Source organism: Gossypium hirsutum, chromosome A02 (genome assembly GCF_007990345.1).
Source record: "Gossypium hirsutum isolate 1008001.06 chromosome A02, Gossypium_hirsutum_v2.1, whole genome shotgun sequence".
NCBI lineage: Eukaryota > Viridiplantae > Streptophyta > Magnoliopsida > Malvales > Malvaceae > Gossypium > Gossypium hirsutum.
This window is the reverse complement of record NC_053425.1, coordinates 106,860,990-106,880,282: the sequence shown is the minus strand read 5'-3', so window position 1 is coordinate 106,880,282 and position 19,293 is coordinate 106,860,990. Positions and strand designations below refer to the sequence as shown.

At 40.4% G+C, this 19,293-nt stretch overlaps 2 protein-coding genes across 2 annotated transcripts; both read left to right on the top strand.

Annotated features, from left to right (window-relative positions):
• Positions 1-10,361: 10,361 nt before the first annotated feature.
• LOC121212179 (UPF0496 protein At4g34320-like) lies at positions 10,362-11,251 on the top strand. The gene is made up of 2 exons (XM_041084510.1): positions 10,362-10,550; positions 10,697-11,251. Exons 1-2 carry the CDS (start codon positions 10,362-10,364, stop codon positions 11,249-11,251), a joined length of 744 nt encoding a protein of 247 aa, XP_040940444.1.
• A 1,301-nt stretch (positions 11,252-12,552) lies between these two features.
• On the top strand, positions 12,553-13,512 carry LOC121212177 (UPF0496 protein At2g18630-like). The gene has a single exon (XM_041084507.1). The coding sequence runs from the start codon at positions 12,553-12,555 to the stop codon at positions 13,510-13,512; it is 960 nt and encodes a 319-aa protein (XP_040940441.1).
• The last annotated feature ends 5,781 nt before the right edge of the window (positions 13,513-19,293 follow it).

Genomic DNA, 19,293 nt, shown 5'->3' with positions numbered 1-19,293 from the left:
CAAAAACCAGAACTTTATTCTCAAAGCCAGGGTCTTTGAAACCTCGGCTAACACTTGAGAACCATTTCTGGGGTTTTTTAGATCTTGTTTATTTTGTTCATTGTTGAACTTCAAGGGTTTTTTTAAAGGAATTTTTCGTGTGAGAAGACGATGGCATCTTCTAGTAGTTCTGAACCGTCATCCCGAATTGAAGTGCGACGGGATTCTTTGTCCGAAGCTGAATCGAGCTTGAACTGGGTTGCTAATAGTGATAGTGATACTCTCCCGAATCGTACTCACAACGTCATCAACTCTCTTGCGGTTGATTCGGACTTGAAGTCTTTGATGAAGGAATACTTTGACAACTTCGAAAAGACTTTAGAGTTCTGTACTGCCCTTAAGGATTGCCTCGAGCATGTTCGAAACAATCACGGAATTATTGAGTCGGCGCTTAAATGTTATGATGAAGAGGATAAATTAGAAGTCCGGACCGTCGAGGAAAATTCTGTTAAGGCCTTGGGGGAACTGAGGAAGTTCAAAGAAGCTGAAGAACCTTTCGTTAAGCAGTTCCTTGTACTAAAAAAAATGGCCCATAGGCGGTACGAATCGATGCAAGGGAAGGTGCGTGCTCGGAAGAAAACGGTCAAAAAGAAATTGGAATCATGGAAACATGGAGGAGGGTGACAATGGCCTTTTTTGTTGCCGCTTTTATTTCCGTGTTGGTTTTTTCCGTGGCGGAGGCAACCAAATCCGCAAAGCCTGTAATAACAGCTTTGGCAGGTGCGTCGACGGCTGCTATAGTTCCGCTGGGAACATGGTGCAATAAGTGGTGGAAGCGGAACAAGGAAGAGATAAAGAAGCAGAAGAAGTTAACAACTATAATGGATATCTATGGTTCTAGCGCAACCACCATAAGAGCGCTTGTTGACCAATTGGAAATTAAGAAAAAGTCACTGTTGCACTCTGTTGATTGCGTGCTCACTGAAGGATATACTTTGAAGGCTGCGATGGATGATATCAACGAAAAATTGAAACTTGTTATGCCTATCATTACACGTTTGCTTCGAAAGACCGATGACTATGGCAGTAAATTTAGGACGGATCGGGAAGATACTCTGCGGCAGATGATGCATATGCTCTAGCACATCAACCGGAGAGCGAAGACAATCCCTTGAGAACTCTAGGAATGACATACCTCATCGTATTTATGGCGTATCAATTTTACATTCCAGTTTATGTGCATTCATGTTTGTAATTTCATATATGATATAATGATTCTATGTTCCTATGTGATATAATATTGATATTGTTGTATTCAATGCTATATGATGATATTACGATATATATATATGTAAGTGATGCAACGCTGCTATGTATTACGAGACTGTAGAGAATATTTTAATAAAGAAAGAAAACGTTGCAAATAAGTGAACAAAAATATATCGAAAACAAGTGAAAAGAAAATTTCTATAAACAATTTATCTAATATGTACATATATTAGGTGTATAACTCACCTCAATTCGATCTTTTAATAATAATCATTGTTGTTAATTTAATATTTAATATCATACAAAAAAATATTTAATATGTTTGTATATATATATATTTTTTCTTACAACCTACATGTATTAAATATTTATAAAGATCTGTATAAAATATTTGACATGTTTTATCCACTTTATTAATTAAATATTTATAAAGATCTGTATAAAGTATATGCTTGGTTGGAGTTATTTTAAATTCAAATTAATTTAGATTCACAATAATAAGATTTTTGAGTTTAATCAAGTTGGTAGTTAGGTTGGCAAGGGCTTGACTCTCCTTAAAATGGGATAATTGTGCTTTAGGCCTTGAAATCTACTATCTTTCAAGTTAATGAATAATAAAATTATAGTTTGATCACTCCAAAAATGATAAATTTTGATTTAATTCTTTTAAAAACTGCAGATGTAAGCCAATACAATGTTGAAATTGTATTTTAGCTCTTATAAAAACATATTACTTAATCTCAACTCCAAAAATCTATAGCTTCGCTGGTCTAAGATTAATTTTGAGTGATTTTAATCAAGGTTGTTTAAATAAGACAAGATCAACCGGTCGAACCGAAAATTAGTTAGGATACTAATTTGAAGAAGGGCATTGAACTTATTGATCCTAAAACTGATACGAACAAAGCAAAAAATTGATTGAACAAAATCTTTAATATTTTTTCATTTTTATAATTTTTTTAATAACTTATTTAATCGAACTAAACCAATTAATATCACTAGTGTAACCTACAAATAAATTACATGACTGATTTGTCCAGTTTTAAAAACCTTCACCAGTATAGCTGTAGGCCTTTGCTAAGTAGAAACAAAACAGCAGAAAGACCGGACGGGAGACTAAAGTGGTGTCCAAATGATTTCCGTAACACGTTTAGATTGTGTCATTTTCCACAGACTGTAGTTACCTTTGGGACCAAGTTTATTTTATATCCACACAAGTTGCCTTTTGCCAGATCCGCGGAGATCTTTAGTGGACTAAAAATTTAAAATGTCATCGGAGCCGGGCCCTCCAGTCCCTGCTGCCGCCTCTGAACCGTGGATCATCATCAAGCTGGTCACTCTCAAAGTCAGGGTCATTGAACAGTATACCCCACATGTTGAAACAAACACTTTCCTTCAACTTTCCTTCCATTTTCTCGCGCATTAACTAAATTCATTAAAATAAAGCACCCTTTTTAGTCATCAGCTGAAATTTCAGGTACTTTAAAGCTCATACATCTATATAATCTCTCAAAGATTTGATGTTTTTAGTGTCTATACTTGAAAACTATTTCTGGGTTTTTTAAGACCTTTCTTATTTTGTTCATTTGTTGAACTTCAAGAAAAGTCGAACGGGACTGAATTCCCGGTCTGAACTCAAATGGAGCTTGAATAGGGCTGATTATAGACATAGTTCAACTCTGCAAGATTTGGATGATTCTCTCATCGACCCTTTCATCAACTCACTCGCGGTTGGTTCGGACTTGAATTCTTTGGTGAAGGAATCCTTTGACTACATTAAAAGGACTTTTGAGTTCTGTATTGCCATTGAGGATTGCCTCATACGTACTCGCAACAATCATGAAATTAATTAGTTGGTGGTTAAGTGTTTTGATAAAGAGGTCAGATTAGAAGTCAGGACCGACAAGAAGAAATTTGTCGGTGGAACTGAAGAGGTTCAAAGCAGCCAAAAAGCCTTCTTTGAGAAGTTACTTGTACTGAAAGGCACAATCTATGGGCAAGAAGAATCAATGCTAGGTAAGTTGCGTGTTCAAAAAGAAAGGCTGGATAAGAAATTGAAATCTTTGGAAACATAGAGGATGGTGTCAAATGCCTTGTTTGTTGCCGCTTTCGGGTCCTTGTTGGTTTTTTCTGTGATGGCTCGTGCATTGACGGCTGCTATAATTCTGGCTTGAAAATGGTGCGATGGGCGTTAGAAGCAGAACGAGGAAAATGTGAAAGAGCAGAAGAAGTTAACTACAATGTACTATGCTCCACTTCTAAGTAAGATGATCATCATAAGGGTGCATGTTGAGCTATTTGAAGAAAAGATCCACGTAGTACGAAATTTTACGCTCTAGAGATAATGAAATCCCGCCTCTACTCATAAGATGAATAGTTATAAACATGCCGATTCTGAAATGTACATGCTAGTGTCACGGACTTAGAGTTTTCCCACGCGATCCGTGCGGCCTTAGGCAGTTTCTCTGCTCAAAACGCCTAAGTCAGCCTAACTTGTAACAAAAAAAGATTCAGCAGCAAAAACGCCCAAGTCAACTTCACTCGCAACAATAAAGGATTCAATAGAATTCCCTTAAGATTTTCATGAAGAACAACAGAAGAACGAAGTAAGAACGAGCCTTGAAAGATGAACAAAAGCAAGAACACTTGAGAGAAAAGTTTGAGTGAATACTCTCAAAATTCTTATTAATAACTCAATGAATATACAATGAGCAAAGAGGTCTCTATTTATAGTTGAGCCTCACAGTATATCAATAGCTATAATTAAAAGCTGAATACAATTAGAACTCTAAGCTTACATAACCAGCTGTATACAAATAGAACTCTAAGATTCCATAATTATATCTTCTAGAACACTTCCCATTTCTATCAGGCTCTTGAGATGGGCTTTTAATCTCTTCAATCACCGGGCCAGTTTGGTTGGGCCAATTTGGTTGGGCTAAATGACCTCCCTCGAACACGATGGATCGCACCAGTTTGTCATGGTTGCGAGCACCGACGCGCAACCCATGACATTCTCCCCCACTTGTTCTAGCGACGCCCTCGTCGCATCCTCCTTATGGAACTGGTCAATCTTCCCTTGGAACTGCCACAATGCCTCAGCAGGTTCCCAACTTGCTTCGCTATCAGGAAGTCCCTTCCATCGAACTAAGTACTCATGCTGTGGTCGGTGGTACTTTCGTCTAATTACCCGATCTGCCTCAATGTTTTCTACTTCACGATCATACGAGACTTTTACCCCCATCGGTGCTCGTTCGGACTTGCCTCGATTCGGATCTTCTTGATCCTCATGAAACGGCTTAAGCATGCTTACATGGAAGACTGGGTGTACTTTAAGTTTTGGTGGCAACTCCAGCTTGTAGGCCACCTTGCCCACTCTCTTCACAACTTTAAACGGCCCTTCATACCTTCGCACAAGACCCTTGTGCAAACCAGTATATCGTAAAATCAAGTGTAGTTTAGCAAGGACTGAGTCACCCACTTGAAATTGTACATCCCTTCGGTTCTGATCGGCCCACTTCTTGCTACGCTTACTTGCCTTGTATAAACAAGCTCTAGCCAAGTCATTCTTCTCTTGCCAATCTTTTGCGAATCTATAGGCTGCCGGATTTGGTCCTGTGTAATGGGTCACAACAGCGTTGGGTGTGAGTGGCTGTTGACCCGTCACTATTTCAAATGGACTTTGATTCGTGGTCCCACTTTGCTGCAAGTTATATGAAAATTGGGCCACATCTAGCAACTTTGGCCAATCCCTTTGTGTGGCACTCACATAGTGCCGAAGATACGTCTCCAACAGTGCATTTACTCGTTCAGTTTGCCCATCGGTTTGTGGATGCATGCTCGTGGAGAAGTTCAAATCTGAGCTCATTGACTTGAACAACTCCGTCCAGAACCGACCAGTAAATCGACCATCTCGATCGCTGATAATAGATAGTGGCACTCCCCAATATTTCACCACGTGTCTAAGGAATAACCGAGCTGCTTCCTCAGCAGGGCACTCTTTGGTCGCCGGAATAAAAGTCGCATACTTTGAAAACCTGTCCACCACAATAAGAATACTAGCAAACCCGTCAGACTTAGGCAAACCAATGATAAAATCCATGGATAAACTCTCCCATGGCCTTTTTGGGACTGGCAGGGGTTGAAGCAAGCCGGCTGGAGTCTTTAACTCAACCTTGTCTTGTTGGCACACTAGACAAGTTTTCACATAGGTTTCCACATCAGCACCCATGTGAGGCCAATAATAGCGATCCTCTAAAAGGGCCAAAGTGCGATGCATCCCTGGATGGCCTGCCCATTTCGAGTCATGACATTCCTTCATGACTTTCTTACGGAGTTTCCCATAATGGGGAACATAGAGGCGGTGTCCATGAGTGTATACTAGCTCCCCATCAAGCCAAAATCTTCTTGTTTTTCCCTCCTTGGCAAGCTCAATCAAATTTTTGGCCGTAGGATCATGGGACAATCCCTCTCGAATGCGTTCCAACAAAGAGCCATCAGGATGACTGATTGCTGTGAATTCCATCTTTCGACTAAGTGCATCAGCAACATTGTTGGCACTTCCTGGTTTATATTCCATTGTGAAATCAAACTCTGCTAGTAAAACCTGCCAACGAGCCTGCTTGGGAGACAACTTTTTCTGGGTTAGAAAGTAACTATTGGCAACATTGTCGGTAAGGACCACGAACCTGGAACCCAATAAATAATGTCTCCATGTGCGCAAGCAGTGTACTACCGCAATCATCTCTTTCTCTTGGACCGTATATCTACGTTCCGTCTCGTTAAGCTTTCGACTCTCGAAAGCAATTGGGTGTCCATCTTGCATCAGCACTCCCCCAATAGCATAATTTGATGCATCTGTACGTACCTCGTAAGGCTTCGTAAAATCCGGCAAGACAAGTACGGGCTCCCTCGTCATTTCTTGCTTCAATTGGTTGAAGGCCTTCTCACATTCTGGATTCCAATCCCATACCTTCCCCTTCTTCAACATGTCCGTCAAGGGAGTGGTAATTTTGGAGTAGCCTTCGACAAAGCGGCGATAGTAATTTGCCAATCCAAGGAAAGATCTCAACTCTGTTACCTTGGTTGGAGGCTCTCACTCTGAAATGGCTCGAATCTTATTTTTATCCATTCGGATCTTACCGCCTCCCACAATGTGGCCTAAGAATGACACCTCTTGTTGGGCAAATGAGCATTTCTCCTCCTTGACGAACAACTCATTTTCCCTCAAAGTCTGGAACACCTCCCTCAAGTGTCTTACGTGCTCTTCAAGCGACTTGCTATAGACCACAATATCGTCAAGGTAAACAATCACAAAACGATCAAGAAAGGGTTGAAGTACCTTATTCATTAGGGTGCAGAATGTAGCTGGGGCATTCGTGAGTCCGAAAGGCATCACAAGGAACTCATACGAACCGTACCGTGTCACACAAGCTGTATTTGGTTCGTCCCCCTCGACTATCCGAACTTGATGATACCCCGATCTCAAATCTAACTTGGTAAACCATCTTGCACTACCAAGCTGGTCGAACAAATCTGCGATAAGAGGAATAGGATACCTATTCTTCACGGTGATCTTGTTTAGAGCTCGATAATCGATGCACATTCTTAAGGACCCATCGTGCTTCCTTTGGAACAACACTGGCGCACCATATGGGGATTTAGATGGTCTAATGAATCCCGCATCCAAAAGTTCCTTCAATTGTTTCCGCAACTCTTCTAATTCTGGCGGAGACATACGATAGGGGGCCCTTGCTGGCGGCACCACATTGGATACTAACTCGATTTTGTGGTCCACCTCCCTCTTGGGTGGCAAACTTTTTGGAAATTGAGCAGGCATTACATCTCGAAATGATTGTAGCAATTGTCCCACTTCTTTCAGGGTCTCACTAACAGACTCAGCGGTCTCTTCGATCTTCAAGGTGGCTAAATATGAGACTTCATTTCTCCGTACACCTTTAGCAAACTGAATTGCTGATAGTGTTTTTCCCTCAAAGCTTCTCTTCCTTGTCACTTTCACCATGCATTGATGTTTCGCATCTGAAATCACCATGTAATTGCTCGAAGGGGCAATAAGAGCTTTAACCTGATCAAGGAAGCTTAGTCCCACCACAAAATCATAGTCATCAAGTGGTATTACCTTAATGGATACCTTCCCTGACCAATTGCCGAGCTGAAGATCCACTCCCTTTGCAACCCCCTTGATTGGAATACTTTCCGAGTTCACTGTTTTGATCCGACCCCGTTCATTATCTATCTTGAGGCCTAGTTTACAAGCAGCCTCCTCAGACATGAATAAATCAGAAGCGCCTGTGTCGACGAGCGCATTCAATTTTCTGCCGGCCACAATGATGTCTACAAACATCAAACCATGGCTCATTCTATCTTCGACACCCCCTAGTATCGATCCAAGGTTGTTATCCTCCACATCGGACTCCCCCTTTGCTTCCATAGCCTTGAGAGCGGCCTTCTTTGGACAGTCCTTGATCATATGTGGACCCTCACAGTGGAAGCACCTTATAGGCCCACTCTTTCTCTTGTCCCAAGGTTTCTTACCATCGCCGTTCCTACTGGGCCTTTATTTATCTCCCCCACTATTACCCTTTAATCTGGGTTTAGAAGAATTGGAATTGTCTTTCCTCCCACCAAATTCAGCAAGTGATTCTGCTACTGACATAGCCTTGGTGAGCTCTTGAACTCTTCGGCGCTGCAACTCTTGCTTCGCCCACGGTTTTAATCAGTCCATAAAGGAAAAGAATGCCTCTTTCTCCCCCATATCTGAGATTTGGAGCATAAGCTCGCTAAACTCCTGTACATACTCCCTTACAGTGCCTTGTTGCGCAAGCCGACACAACCTTGCCCGAGCCTCATCCTCGGCATACTCTGGGTAAAACTGTGCTTTGAACTCACATCAAAACTCCTCCCATGTTCCGATTTCAGACCCACCACGTCTCACATCAGTGGACCTACGACGCCACCACAACAAAGCAACGTCAGATAGATACATCGCAGCAGTAGTTACCTTAGTGACATCCTCCGTGATGCCTTTGGCACAGAAGTATTGCTCGATTCCCCACAAAAAGTTGTCCACATCTCTTGCGGACCTTATTCCCTTAAACTCTTTGGGCTTGGGAACATCAATATTGGGCTTGGGTGCGACAGCCGCTAACCCACCATTGCCCAAGGCAACCTTGTAGATTGTGAGTTCACCCTTGAGCTCCGCAATCTCTCCCTTCAAGGCCACCACCATAGCCTCAATGGCATCATCTCTACCAGTCAACTGTTTCATATTATCCGTCACATACTCTTTAAGCTGCTCCTGCATGGACTGCAGCCCATCATGGAGCCTATCATCAACATCTTCAACCCTCTCCTTGATATCCCCCATTGAACTCTCGAGAGTGACGACGCGATCCTCTAAAGCTGACAATATGTCCCTTGAGCGACTGGCTTTCCTAGCCCTCCCACGGGTCTCCACTCCCTCAACTTCTTTTGACATCTTTCAACGGTGGCTTCGAACCTTAGCCCTGATACCAACTGTCACGGACTTAGAGTTTTCCCACGCGATCCGTGCGGCCTTAGGCAGTTTCTCTGCTCAAAACGCCTAAGTCAGCCTAACTTGTAACAAAAAAAGATTCAGCAGCAAAAACGCCCAAGTCAACTTCACTCGCAACAATAAAGGATTCAATAGAATTCCCTTAAGATTTTCACGAAGAACAACAGAAGAACGAAGTAAGAACGAGCCTTGAAAGATGAACAAAAGCAAGAACACTTGAGAGAAAAGTTTGAGTGAATACTCTCAAAATTCTTATTAATAACTCAATGAATATACAATGAGCAAAGAGGTCTCTATTTATAGTTGAGCCTCACAGTATATCAATAGCTATAATTAAAAGCTGAATACAATTAGAACTCTAAGTTTACATAACCAGCTGTATACAAATAGAACTCTAAGATTCCATAATTATATCTTCTAGAACACTTCCCATTTCTATCAGGCTCTTGAGATGGGCTTTTAATCTCTCCAATCACCGGGCCAGTTTGGTTGGGCCAATTTGGTTGGGCTAAATGACCTCCCTCGAACACGATGGATCGCACCAGTTTGTCATGGTTGCGAGCACCGACGCGCAACCCATGACACTAGTCCAATGTTATATACGATGTTTTTGACAATATCTAATACATGCTTGTTTCGTAGCAAATGTTGTACTCATGTTATAACAGTGCTATGGATATTCCCGTAGGGCCGGTTTTGTTTAGACCGATTTTCCGTCGATGAACCAAATATCTTTGTTACCTTTAACAATAGATTAAGTTGAGAAAATTAAAAGAGTTAACTGAAAGGATCTAAATTCTCAAAATTTCATATTAAAAGGAAGTGTTTATTCAAAACTTCATCAATGTGCTGGAAAATTGAAATAAAAATAATGATTTATTTTAATTTTAGTCTCTCTATTATGCTATCATTTAAGATTTAATTATTTTTATTTTTATTTTAAAAATATTAGAAGCACTCATTTTATATGTAAATTTAATGCTGATTGAACATAGGTAATTGATTTTTTTTTCGATTGAATATTTAAGATGTTTCTTAATTTTTACCAAATTAAATGAGATGATTAAATTTTAAATTTCGGTTCAATGAAAGATTTAAATTATAATTAATAAAATTCACTTTAACCACCCGACTCAATCGATTTTAACTTTATTTAATTAATTTATATCAATTTTTTCCCTTACTTCGAAGTTGGTGTACTTTATTACAAAAATGCCATAAGTGCGTGCCAGAGTTCATTTTTGTACTTCACAAGTTTACGGCTGTAATCCATTTTCCACAGTGCCAGTGGTTTTTGATTTATTTCATCTTTCCAAAATCAAACCTTTACCTTCTTCGAACCCTCGACTAGCACTTGAAAACCATTTCTGGGTTTTTTAGCATCTTGCTCAACCTTTGCTTATTTTGTTCAATTCTTGGATTTTTTGTGGAATTCTTTTAGTGTGAGAAAACCATATTAGTTCACTTGATTACTGGGTTTTACTTGGATTTGTGGATTATTGAAGCTTATAATATCATCATACCGTTTCTGTGTTAGTGCTTGAATCTTTTATCAGCCATGATAGCATCATCTGGCTGTCCTCAGGAACGTATTGATCTTGTCAATGACATACTCGCAGTCGATTCGGACTTGGATTCTTTAGTGAAGGAATACTATGGCAACTTCGAAAAGACTTTTGAGTTCTGTACTGCCCTTAAGGATTGCCTCGAACGTGCTCGAAACAATCATGGAATTATTGAGTCGGCGGTTTAGTGTTATGATGAAGAGGACAAATTAGAAGTCGGGACCGACGAGAAGAAATCCGTTAAGGCCTTGGAGGAACTGAGGAGGTTCAAAGCAGCTGAAGAGCCTTTTGTTGAGGAGCTTCTTGTACTGAAAGGAACGGCCCGTAGGCGGCAGGAATCGATGCAAGGAAGTTGCGTGCTCGGAGGGGAACGCTCAAAAAGAAATTGGAATCACTGGAAACATGGAGGAGGGTGTGGGATGCCTTGTTTGTTGCTGCTTTCATATCTGCGTTGGTTTTTTCCGTGGTGGCGGCAGCCTTGTCCGTGAAGCCTGTAGTGACTGCTTTGGCTAGTGCGTTGACGGTTGCTATAGCTCCGGCCTGGAAAAGGTGCGATGAGCATTGGAATCGGAACGAGGCAAAGGTGAAAAGGCAGAAGAAATTAACAAATGCAATGGAGTTCTTTGCTCCTTGTACAATCAAAATATGGGTGGGTGTTGAGCGATTGGAAATTGAGATCACGTCACTGATGAGGACCATTGATTTCGTGCTCGGAGAAGAATATGTGTTGAAGTTCGCAATGGATGAGATCAACGAAAACTCGATACATATTGCGAAAACCGTCACGGATTTGCTTTGGGAGGCTGATAACTGTGGCTGTAATATTAGGACGAATTGGGATATGATTTTGTGGCAGATGATAGACAATCCTTGGGAACTCTAGAAATGGCATACTTCACCGTGTTTTTGTCATATCAGTTTTATGTGCATTCAGGTACATATATGATATAATGGTCCTATGGTCCTATGTGGTTATATACATTTCATCCTATATGATATGATACTGGTATTGTTGTATTCAATTCTATAAGATGTTTAAGATGTGATATGTACATTCAACTGTAAGAATACATACATTTATTTATATATGTGAGTGTGATGCAATGCTGCTATGTTGTTAGTGTTGATTGAATCATTAGCCCCTGCTCTCCATGCTTGTTTCCTAGCAGGTGGTGTTGTACTTTTGTCTCTTAAACTGCTATCCCTATTCTTCCGAATTCGGTTTTTCTTTCGACCGATTTCGACGATGAATCGGAATTCTTTGTTATGTTTAAAAAAAATATTATTACATTAACAAATGCTTTAAATTGGATATGCTTATTTTCTGAATCCCAATTTAAATTGGATATGCTTGTTTTCTGAATCCCAATGGATCATTAAAATTCATTATGAGAATAGGGAGAATAAAAGTACCACAAATGTACACAAATGTACTTGAACTAGGGGGATATATTATATTTTGCTCCCTCTATTTAGAAAATAAGTAAATTGATAATTTTATTAAAAATTTCATCTAATTATATTATTAAAAATTAACTAGGCTAATAGAATAACTAGACAGTAATAGGTAGTGTGTCATGTGTATCTAATATTAATTTACATAGATAATTTTTTTAACAGTAAAAATAAATGAAATTTTTAACAAAAAAATTAGTTTACTATTTAATTTAATGTAAATGGATAAATTTAATTAATTAATTTTTTTAAGTAAAAGAGATAAAATCTAAATTAATTGATTCATATACGTACGAATTAAAAAATCCAAATTTGTAGTTAGACCAAGTTGATGGGTCTGGATTTTTTTTTTAATTGACAAGTAGAGGTCTGAGTCTTTGTTTACTAATTAAAAACAGAACCAATTAATCAAAGACAAAAGTAATGTCCAAATTATGCACCTAACACATTTACATTTCTGTCATTTTTCCACAGCTTATAATTGACTTTAGCTAAAAGTTTATTTATTTATTATTTTACAAAAATCAGAACTTCACTCTCAAAGCCAGGGTCTTTGAACCCTCGGCTAGCACTTGAAAACCATTTCTGGGTTTTTTTTAACATCTTGTTCATTTGTTGAACTTCAAGGGATTTTCTAAGGAATTTTTCGTGTGAGAAGACGACCTTACTTCACTTGATTACTGGGTTTTACTTAGATTTGTGTATTAGTTGAATCTTTTATCAGCCACGATGGCATCATCTAGTAGTTCTGAACCGTCATTTCAAATTGAAGTACGACCGGATTCCCGATCCGAAGCTGAATCGAGCTTGAACAGGGTTGCTTATAGTGGTATTGATACTCTCCAGTATCGTACTGATTGTGTCATCAACTCACTCCCGGCCGATTCGGACTTGAAATCTTTGATAAAGGAATACTTTGACAACTTCAAAAAGACTTTAGAGCTCTGTACTGCCATGAAGGATCGCCTCACACGTGCTCGAAACAATCACGAAATTATTCGGTTGGCGGTTAAGTGTTTCGATGAAGAAGTCGGGACCGACGAGAAGAAATCCGGTAAGACCTTGGAGGAACTGAAAAGGTTCAAAGCAGCCAAAGAGCCTTTCTTTGAGGAGATACGTGTACTGCCAGGCAGGGTCCATGTGCAGCAAGAATCGTTGCAAGGGACGTTTAATGCTCGGAAGGGAACGCTCGAAATGAAATTGGAATCACTGGAAACATGGAGGAGGGTGTCGTTGGCCTTTTTTGTTGTCGCTTTTTTTTCGGTGTTGATTTTTTCCGTGGTGGCGGCAACCAAGTCCGTAAAGCATGTCATAACAGCTTTGGGTAGTGCGTTGACGGTTGCTATAGTTCCGGTCGGAACATGGTGCAACGAGCGTTGGAAGCGGAACAAGGAAAAAGAGAAAAAGAAGCTGAAATTAACAACTATAATGGAGTTCTTTGCTGCTCGTACACCCATCATAAGGGTGCTTGTTGACCGATTGGTAGTTAAAACCAAGCCACTGCTGGACTCCGTTGATTACGTGCTCAAAGAAGGATATGCTTTCAAGGTCGCGATGGATAAGATCAAAAAAAATTCGAAAGATGTTACGGAGACCATCACGGATTTTCTTCGACTGGCCGATGACTGTGGCCGTGAAATAATGACGGATTGGCGAGAGATTTTGCAGCGGATGATAGACACGCTCTAGTGTCACGGACTTGGAGTTTTCCCACACATCCGTGCGGCCTTAGGCAGTTTTCTTGGCTTAAAAATGCCTAAGTCAGCCTAACTTCCACCGATAATGGATTCAACCGTAAAAACGCCTAAGTCAGCTCAACTCGCAACAATAAAGGATTCAACAGAATTCCCTTAAAGTTTTCACGAAGAACAGCGGAAGAACAAATTAAGAACGATCTTTGAAAGATGAACAAAAGCAAGAACGCTTGAGAGAAAAGTTTGAGTAAATGCTCTCAATTCTTATTCACAAAGAATAATGAAACAATTCAGGAGTGAGTACAAATGAGGGGGAGGCTCTCTATTTATAGTTGAGCTCCCCCAAAACCGATGGCTACAATTAAAAGCTGTATTCAATTAGGACTCTAACTTTACAGAATTAGAAGTTGTGTACAATTAGAACTTCTAAGACTACTTAGTCCTATCTTCATTATCGGGCCCATCAGGCTTCAATGTGACAGACCTGTCCAACAGCTCTTTGAATTGGGCCAGTTCTCGTAGGCCAAATGATCCCCATCTGAGCAACAGACCTCCATTGGATGCATTTGGTGCGCTTGTCACGGGCTTTGAACTGCGGTCCGTGACATTCTCCCCCACCCATTCTCGCAACGCCCTCGTTGCGACTTCTGAATGGCACTGACTTGATTCGCCTCGGTCTCGTCTCGTCACCTTAGCCTTTCCCTTTCTTTGGGATTCTTACCTCGGCTTCTGTCGCTTCTTAACTCGAGCCGTCCTGCTCGTCGCATTTACTCTGGTCAACTGTCCCACATGCATCGCTTCTTTTCCTTTAAAGTCTGATGCACCACCTACCTTTCCCATAGGTGGAAGCCTTGTCGATGACTCGGCTAACTCTGATACTTCACTCAACTTGAGCCTCATTGGTCCCAGCTTCACTGTTTTCATCGCAACTTTATCCGCTAAGTTAGATGACAAACTCACCTCTTCCTTTGGTGGAAGCCCCTTCGACGACTCACCAAGCTCAGACGTTGCGTTTCTTTCGACTCTGGCTTGCTTTGGACAGTTCCGCAACTCATGCGGACCACGGCACAAGAAGCACTTAACTTGCTTCTTTTTGCTCCTCTTTGCCCTCTTGGCTTCGGCTTTTCCTTTGCTCGAACCAAGCTTCTTGGGCTCATTGTCTGCTCCATCGTTCCCCTCGATGACAGACTTCTTCGGACACTTCCGCAACCTATGCGGACCATGACACAAGAAGCACTCCACTGGCTTCTTCTCGCTTTCGGCCTCCTTGGCTTCGACACCCCTTGTGCTCGAACCAAGTACCAAGGCCTTACCCACCGGCTTCTCCTTAAGCGCGGATTTCTTCAAACATTTCTTCAACATGTGTGGACCGTCGCAGAGAAAGCATTTTAGCTTGTCTCTTTTTCTCTTGGGTTTCTTCTTCCCAACTCGTAGTTTCCCATTACCACCATTGTCACCGTTTTCATTGCCATTAACTCTATCTTCCTTGTGATCTATTTCACATACGCCCCTTCCATCGGATTTGGAAGACCCAAGCTTGTCTTTCCCTAGACCAAGCTTCACCACGGACTCAACTACCGTCATGGCTTCCGACAGTTTTTGGACACCTCTTTGTTCCACCACCTGTCTGACCCACGACTTCAATCCCTTTTGAAAAGCAAGCAATGCTTCTTCATCGGTCACATCTGAAATTTGGAGCATGAGTTCCTTGAACTCTTGAACATACTCCCTCACTGTGCCCCGTTGCATTATCTCTTGCAACTTTGCCCGAGCTTCTTCCTCGGCAAATTCTGGGTAAAACTGTCCCTTCAACTCGCATTGGAACTCTTGCCACGTCTCAATCTCACCTTGCCTTTTATCTGTGGTCCTACCTCGCCACCATAAAAGCGCAATGTCAGTAAGAAACATTGAAGCAGTGTTTACCTTAACCGCATCCTCCATGATGCCTTTGGCACGGAAGTAGTTTTCCATCCTCCACAAGAAATTGTCCACATCACATGCAGACCTTGTCCCCACAAACTCTTTCGGCTTTGGGACATCCTCATTACTGAGTGCTGCATTTGCCACTCCTTTCCCCACGGCTGCTTGACACAAGGACAGCTCTCCCTCGAGCTCCTCTATTCTTGTGCTCAAAGCCTTCGTCGTGGCCATTGTTTCCTCCTTCAAAGCCATCATCATGGCCTCGAGAGCATCATTCCTTTCCGACAGCTTATCCCTGTGTGAATTAAACAACTCGTTTACCTTGTCCATGGTGGAATTAAGAGACATCTTTACATAGTCTCTGGACTGCTCCTCCCAGTTTGTTATGCGATCCTCGACCCCATCGAGTGCCTCCTTTACATCCGCCATGGATCCCTCGAGTTTACCCACACGTTCCTCTACTGCCGATATTGTCTCCCTCAAAGACTTCCTCGCCCACCTTTGTTCAAACTCTTCTTTCGACATCCCAACGGTGCCTTTGAACCAACAACTCGAATATTACTTGGTTCAAACCTTGGCTCGGATACCACTTGTCACGGACTTGGAGTTTTCCCACACATCCGTGCGGCCTTAGGCAGTTTTCTTGGCTTAAAAACGCCTAAGTCAGCCTAACTTCCACCGATAATGGATTCAACCGTAAAAACGCCTAAGTCAGCTCAACTCGCAACAATAAAGGATTCAACAGAATTCCCTTAAAGTTTTCACGAAGAACAGCGGAAGAACGAATTAAGAGATCTTTGAAAGATGAACAAAAGCAAGAACGCTTGAGAGAAAAGTTTGAGTAAATGCTCTCAATTCTTATTCACAAAGAATAATGAAACAATTCAGGAGTGAGTACAAATGAGGGGGAGGCTCTCTATTTATAGTTGAGCTCCCCCAAAACCGATGGCTACAATTAAAAGCTGTATTCAATTAGGACTCTAACTTTACAGAATTAGAAGTTGTGTACAATTAGAACTTCTAAGACTACTTAGTCCTATCTTCACTATCGGGCCCATCAGGCTTCAATGTGACAGACCTGTCCAACAGCTCTTTGAATCGGGCCAGTTCTCGTAGGCCAAATGATCCTCATCTGAGCAACAGACCTCCATTGGATGCATTTGGTGCGCTTGTCACGGGCTTTGAACTGCGGTCCGTGACACTAGCACATCAACAGGAGAGCGAATACAATCCCTTGGAACTCCAGCAATGACATACCTCACCGTGTTTATGTCGTATAGGTTTTACATTCCGGTTTACGTAATTACATATACGATAGAATGCTTCCATGATCCTATGTGATTATATACATTTGATCTTGTATGACATGATATTGGTATTGTTGTTTTCAATGCCATATGATAATATTTATGATATATGTGTGTGATATAAGGCTGCTATGTTTTTATGTTGATTTTCCAAAATTTTATTAATTTATATTCAAATAAACAAAAATTATTAAGAAATCTTAAAAATATAAAAATGCTAATATATTTATATTAAAAAATTCAAAATGATAAATTTGAGGAATGACTTAATTACTATTACCCGTTTTAGATTCAAATTATTTTAATTTAGTAAAAATATTATGGAGGCCCTTAAATTAGGAGTCAGTTGTATTTTCCCTCGCTACTCAAAAAATGAAGAAATTAGTCCCTATACATAAGAAAAAAAAAGTAACCTAGTCATTCTATTAAAAAACTGATTCATATACGTCAGTATAAAGTACACATAATGGCAGAGTCAAGGGGGTTGGCAGGGGTCGATCCTTCTAAAATGGAAAGCCCTTTATATTTTATAAAATTTTAAATTAGTAATGATAAAATTACACTTTAATCCCCAAAAATAAAAAAAAATTAGATTTAATTTTTTTAAAATTATAAAGATATAGACTATTAAGATAGTGAAATTATATTGTTACTATCGTAAAAATATATAATTTAATTCTACCCCAACCCCAACGAAAATTATATTTTTTATTTAGTCATCCCAACTCCCAAGCCTGATTTTTTTTAAAATACTTTTTTAATTTAATTAATCACATTTCAAAAAAAAGTTTAAACTCGAGTCGGTTTAAATCAAATATATAATTAATTTTTGGGTCTGGGTTCAGGGCGGGCAAAAATCCGCCCCACCCCCTGTTGCGATCACTAGTTAAAGTTATGCTGCTAAATTACAGGGACCTGTGGCAGATTTTAATTTTAATCTTATCTTTTGCCAAATCAGCGGAGATCTTTAGTGGACTAAAAAGTTAAAACTTTTGGGCGCGTGCCCCAGGACTGTCAATCATCATCAAGCTAGAGAAAAATCAACTCTAAATTGTCGACTACACTTTCCTTCAATTTTCCTTCCATTTTCTTGCTCTTATCTCTTGCATTGACTTGATTCATTATACAAGAAGTTCCCTTGTTGATCATCAGCTGAAAGTTCAGGTACTTTGAAGCTTATACATTTATATAATCTCTCCAAACGAAAAAAAAATCCACTGAAAGTTCCCTTTTTAGTCATCAGCTGAAAGTTCAGGTACTTTATACTTGAAAACTATTTCTGGGTTTTTTCAGATCTTGCTTATTTTGTTCATTTGTTGCACTTCAAGAACGTAGTGTGTGGATTATTGGAGCGTATAAAATCATTATGCTTCTTGGTTGTTTTTTTAAGATTAACTTTATTAGTATTTGGATCTTTTATCACTATCGATGGCATCATCTAGTTGTCCTGAACTGTCATTGCGAGTCGAATCGGGACCTGATTCCCCGTTCGAATTCAAATGGAGCTCGAATAGGGCTGATTATAGACATGGTTCAACTCTGCAAAATTTGGATGATACTGACTCTTTCAGCGACAAACTCGGGGTCGGTTTGGACTTGAATTCTTTGGTAGATAAATACTTTGACAATATCCAAAAGACTTCAAGAGTTATGTACTGCCATTGAGGATTGCCTCATTAGTACTCGAAACAATCACAAAATTATTCAGTCCGCGGTTAATTGTTTCGATGAAGAGGTCGGATTAGAAGTCAGGATCTATGAGAAGAAATTTGTTAAGACCATGGCGGAACTGAAGAGGTTCAAAGCAGCCAAAAGCCTTTCCTTGAGGAGTTACTTGTACTGCAAGACACAATCTATACACAGCAAGAATTGATGCTAGATGAATTGTGTGCTCGAAACAGAAGGCTGGATAAGAAATTGAAATCATTGGAAACATGGAGGACGGTGTTGAATGCCTTGTTTTTCGCCACTTTTGTTTACGTGTTGGTTTTTTCCGTAGTGGCGGCAGCCTTGTCCATGAAGTCTGCAGTGACAGCTTCGGCTAGTGCGTTGACGGTTGCTATAGTTCCGGCCTGGAAATGGTGCGACGGGCGTTGGAAGCGGAACGAGGAAAAGGTGAACGATCAGAAGAAGTTAACTAGAATGTATTATGGTCCACTTCTTAGCAAGATAATCAACATAAGGGTGCATGTTGAGCTATTGGAGAAGAATATGTTTTGAAGGTCGCGATGGATGAGATCAACCTAAGGTCAAAAGATATTACGAAAACGATCAAGAAATTGCTTCGAAGCACCGTTCACTGTGGCTGGTATATAAAGCAGGATAGGCATCTAATTTTGCGGCAGCGGCCGATGATGGGCACAGTATAGCACATGAACCGGAGAGCAAAGACAACCCCTTGGGAATTCTAGCAATAACACACCTAACCGCGTTTAGGTCATATTGGTTTTATATTTTGCGTAACGAAATTTCATTTCTATTCATGAAGTGTATATAAATTCGATGCTGTATAGTATTTATCTTAGTTCAGCCGATCTAATTTCGGTTCA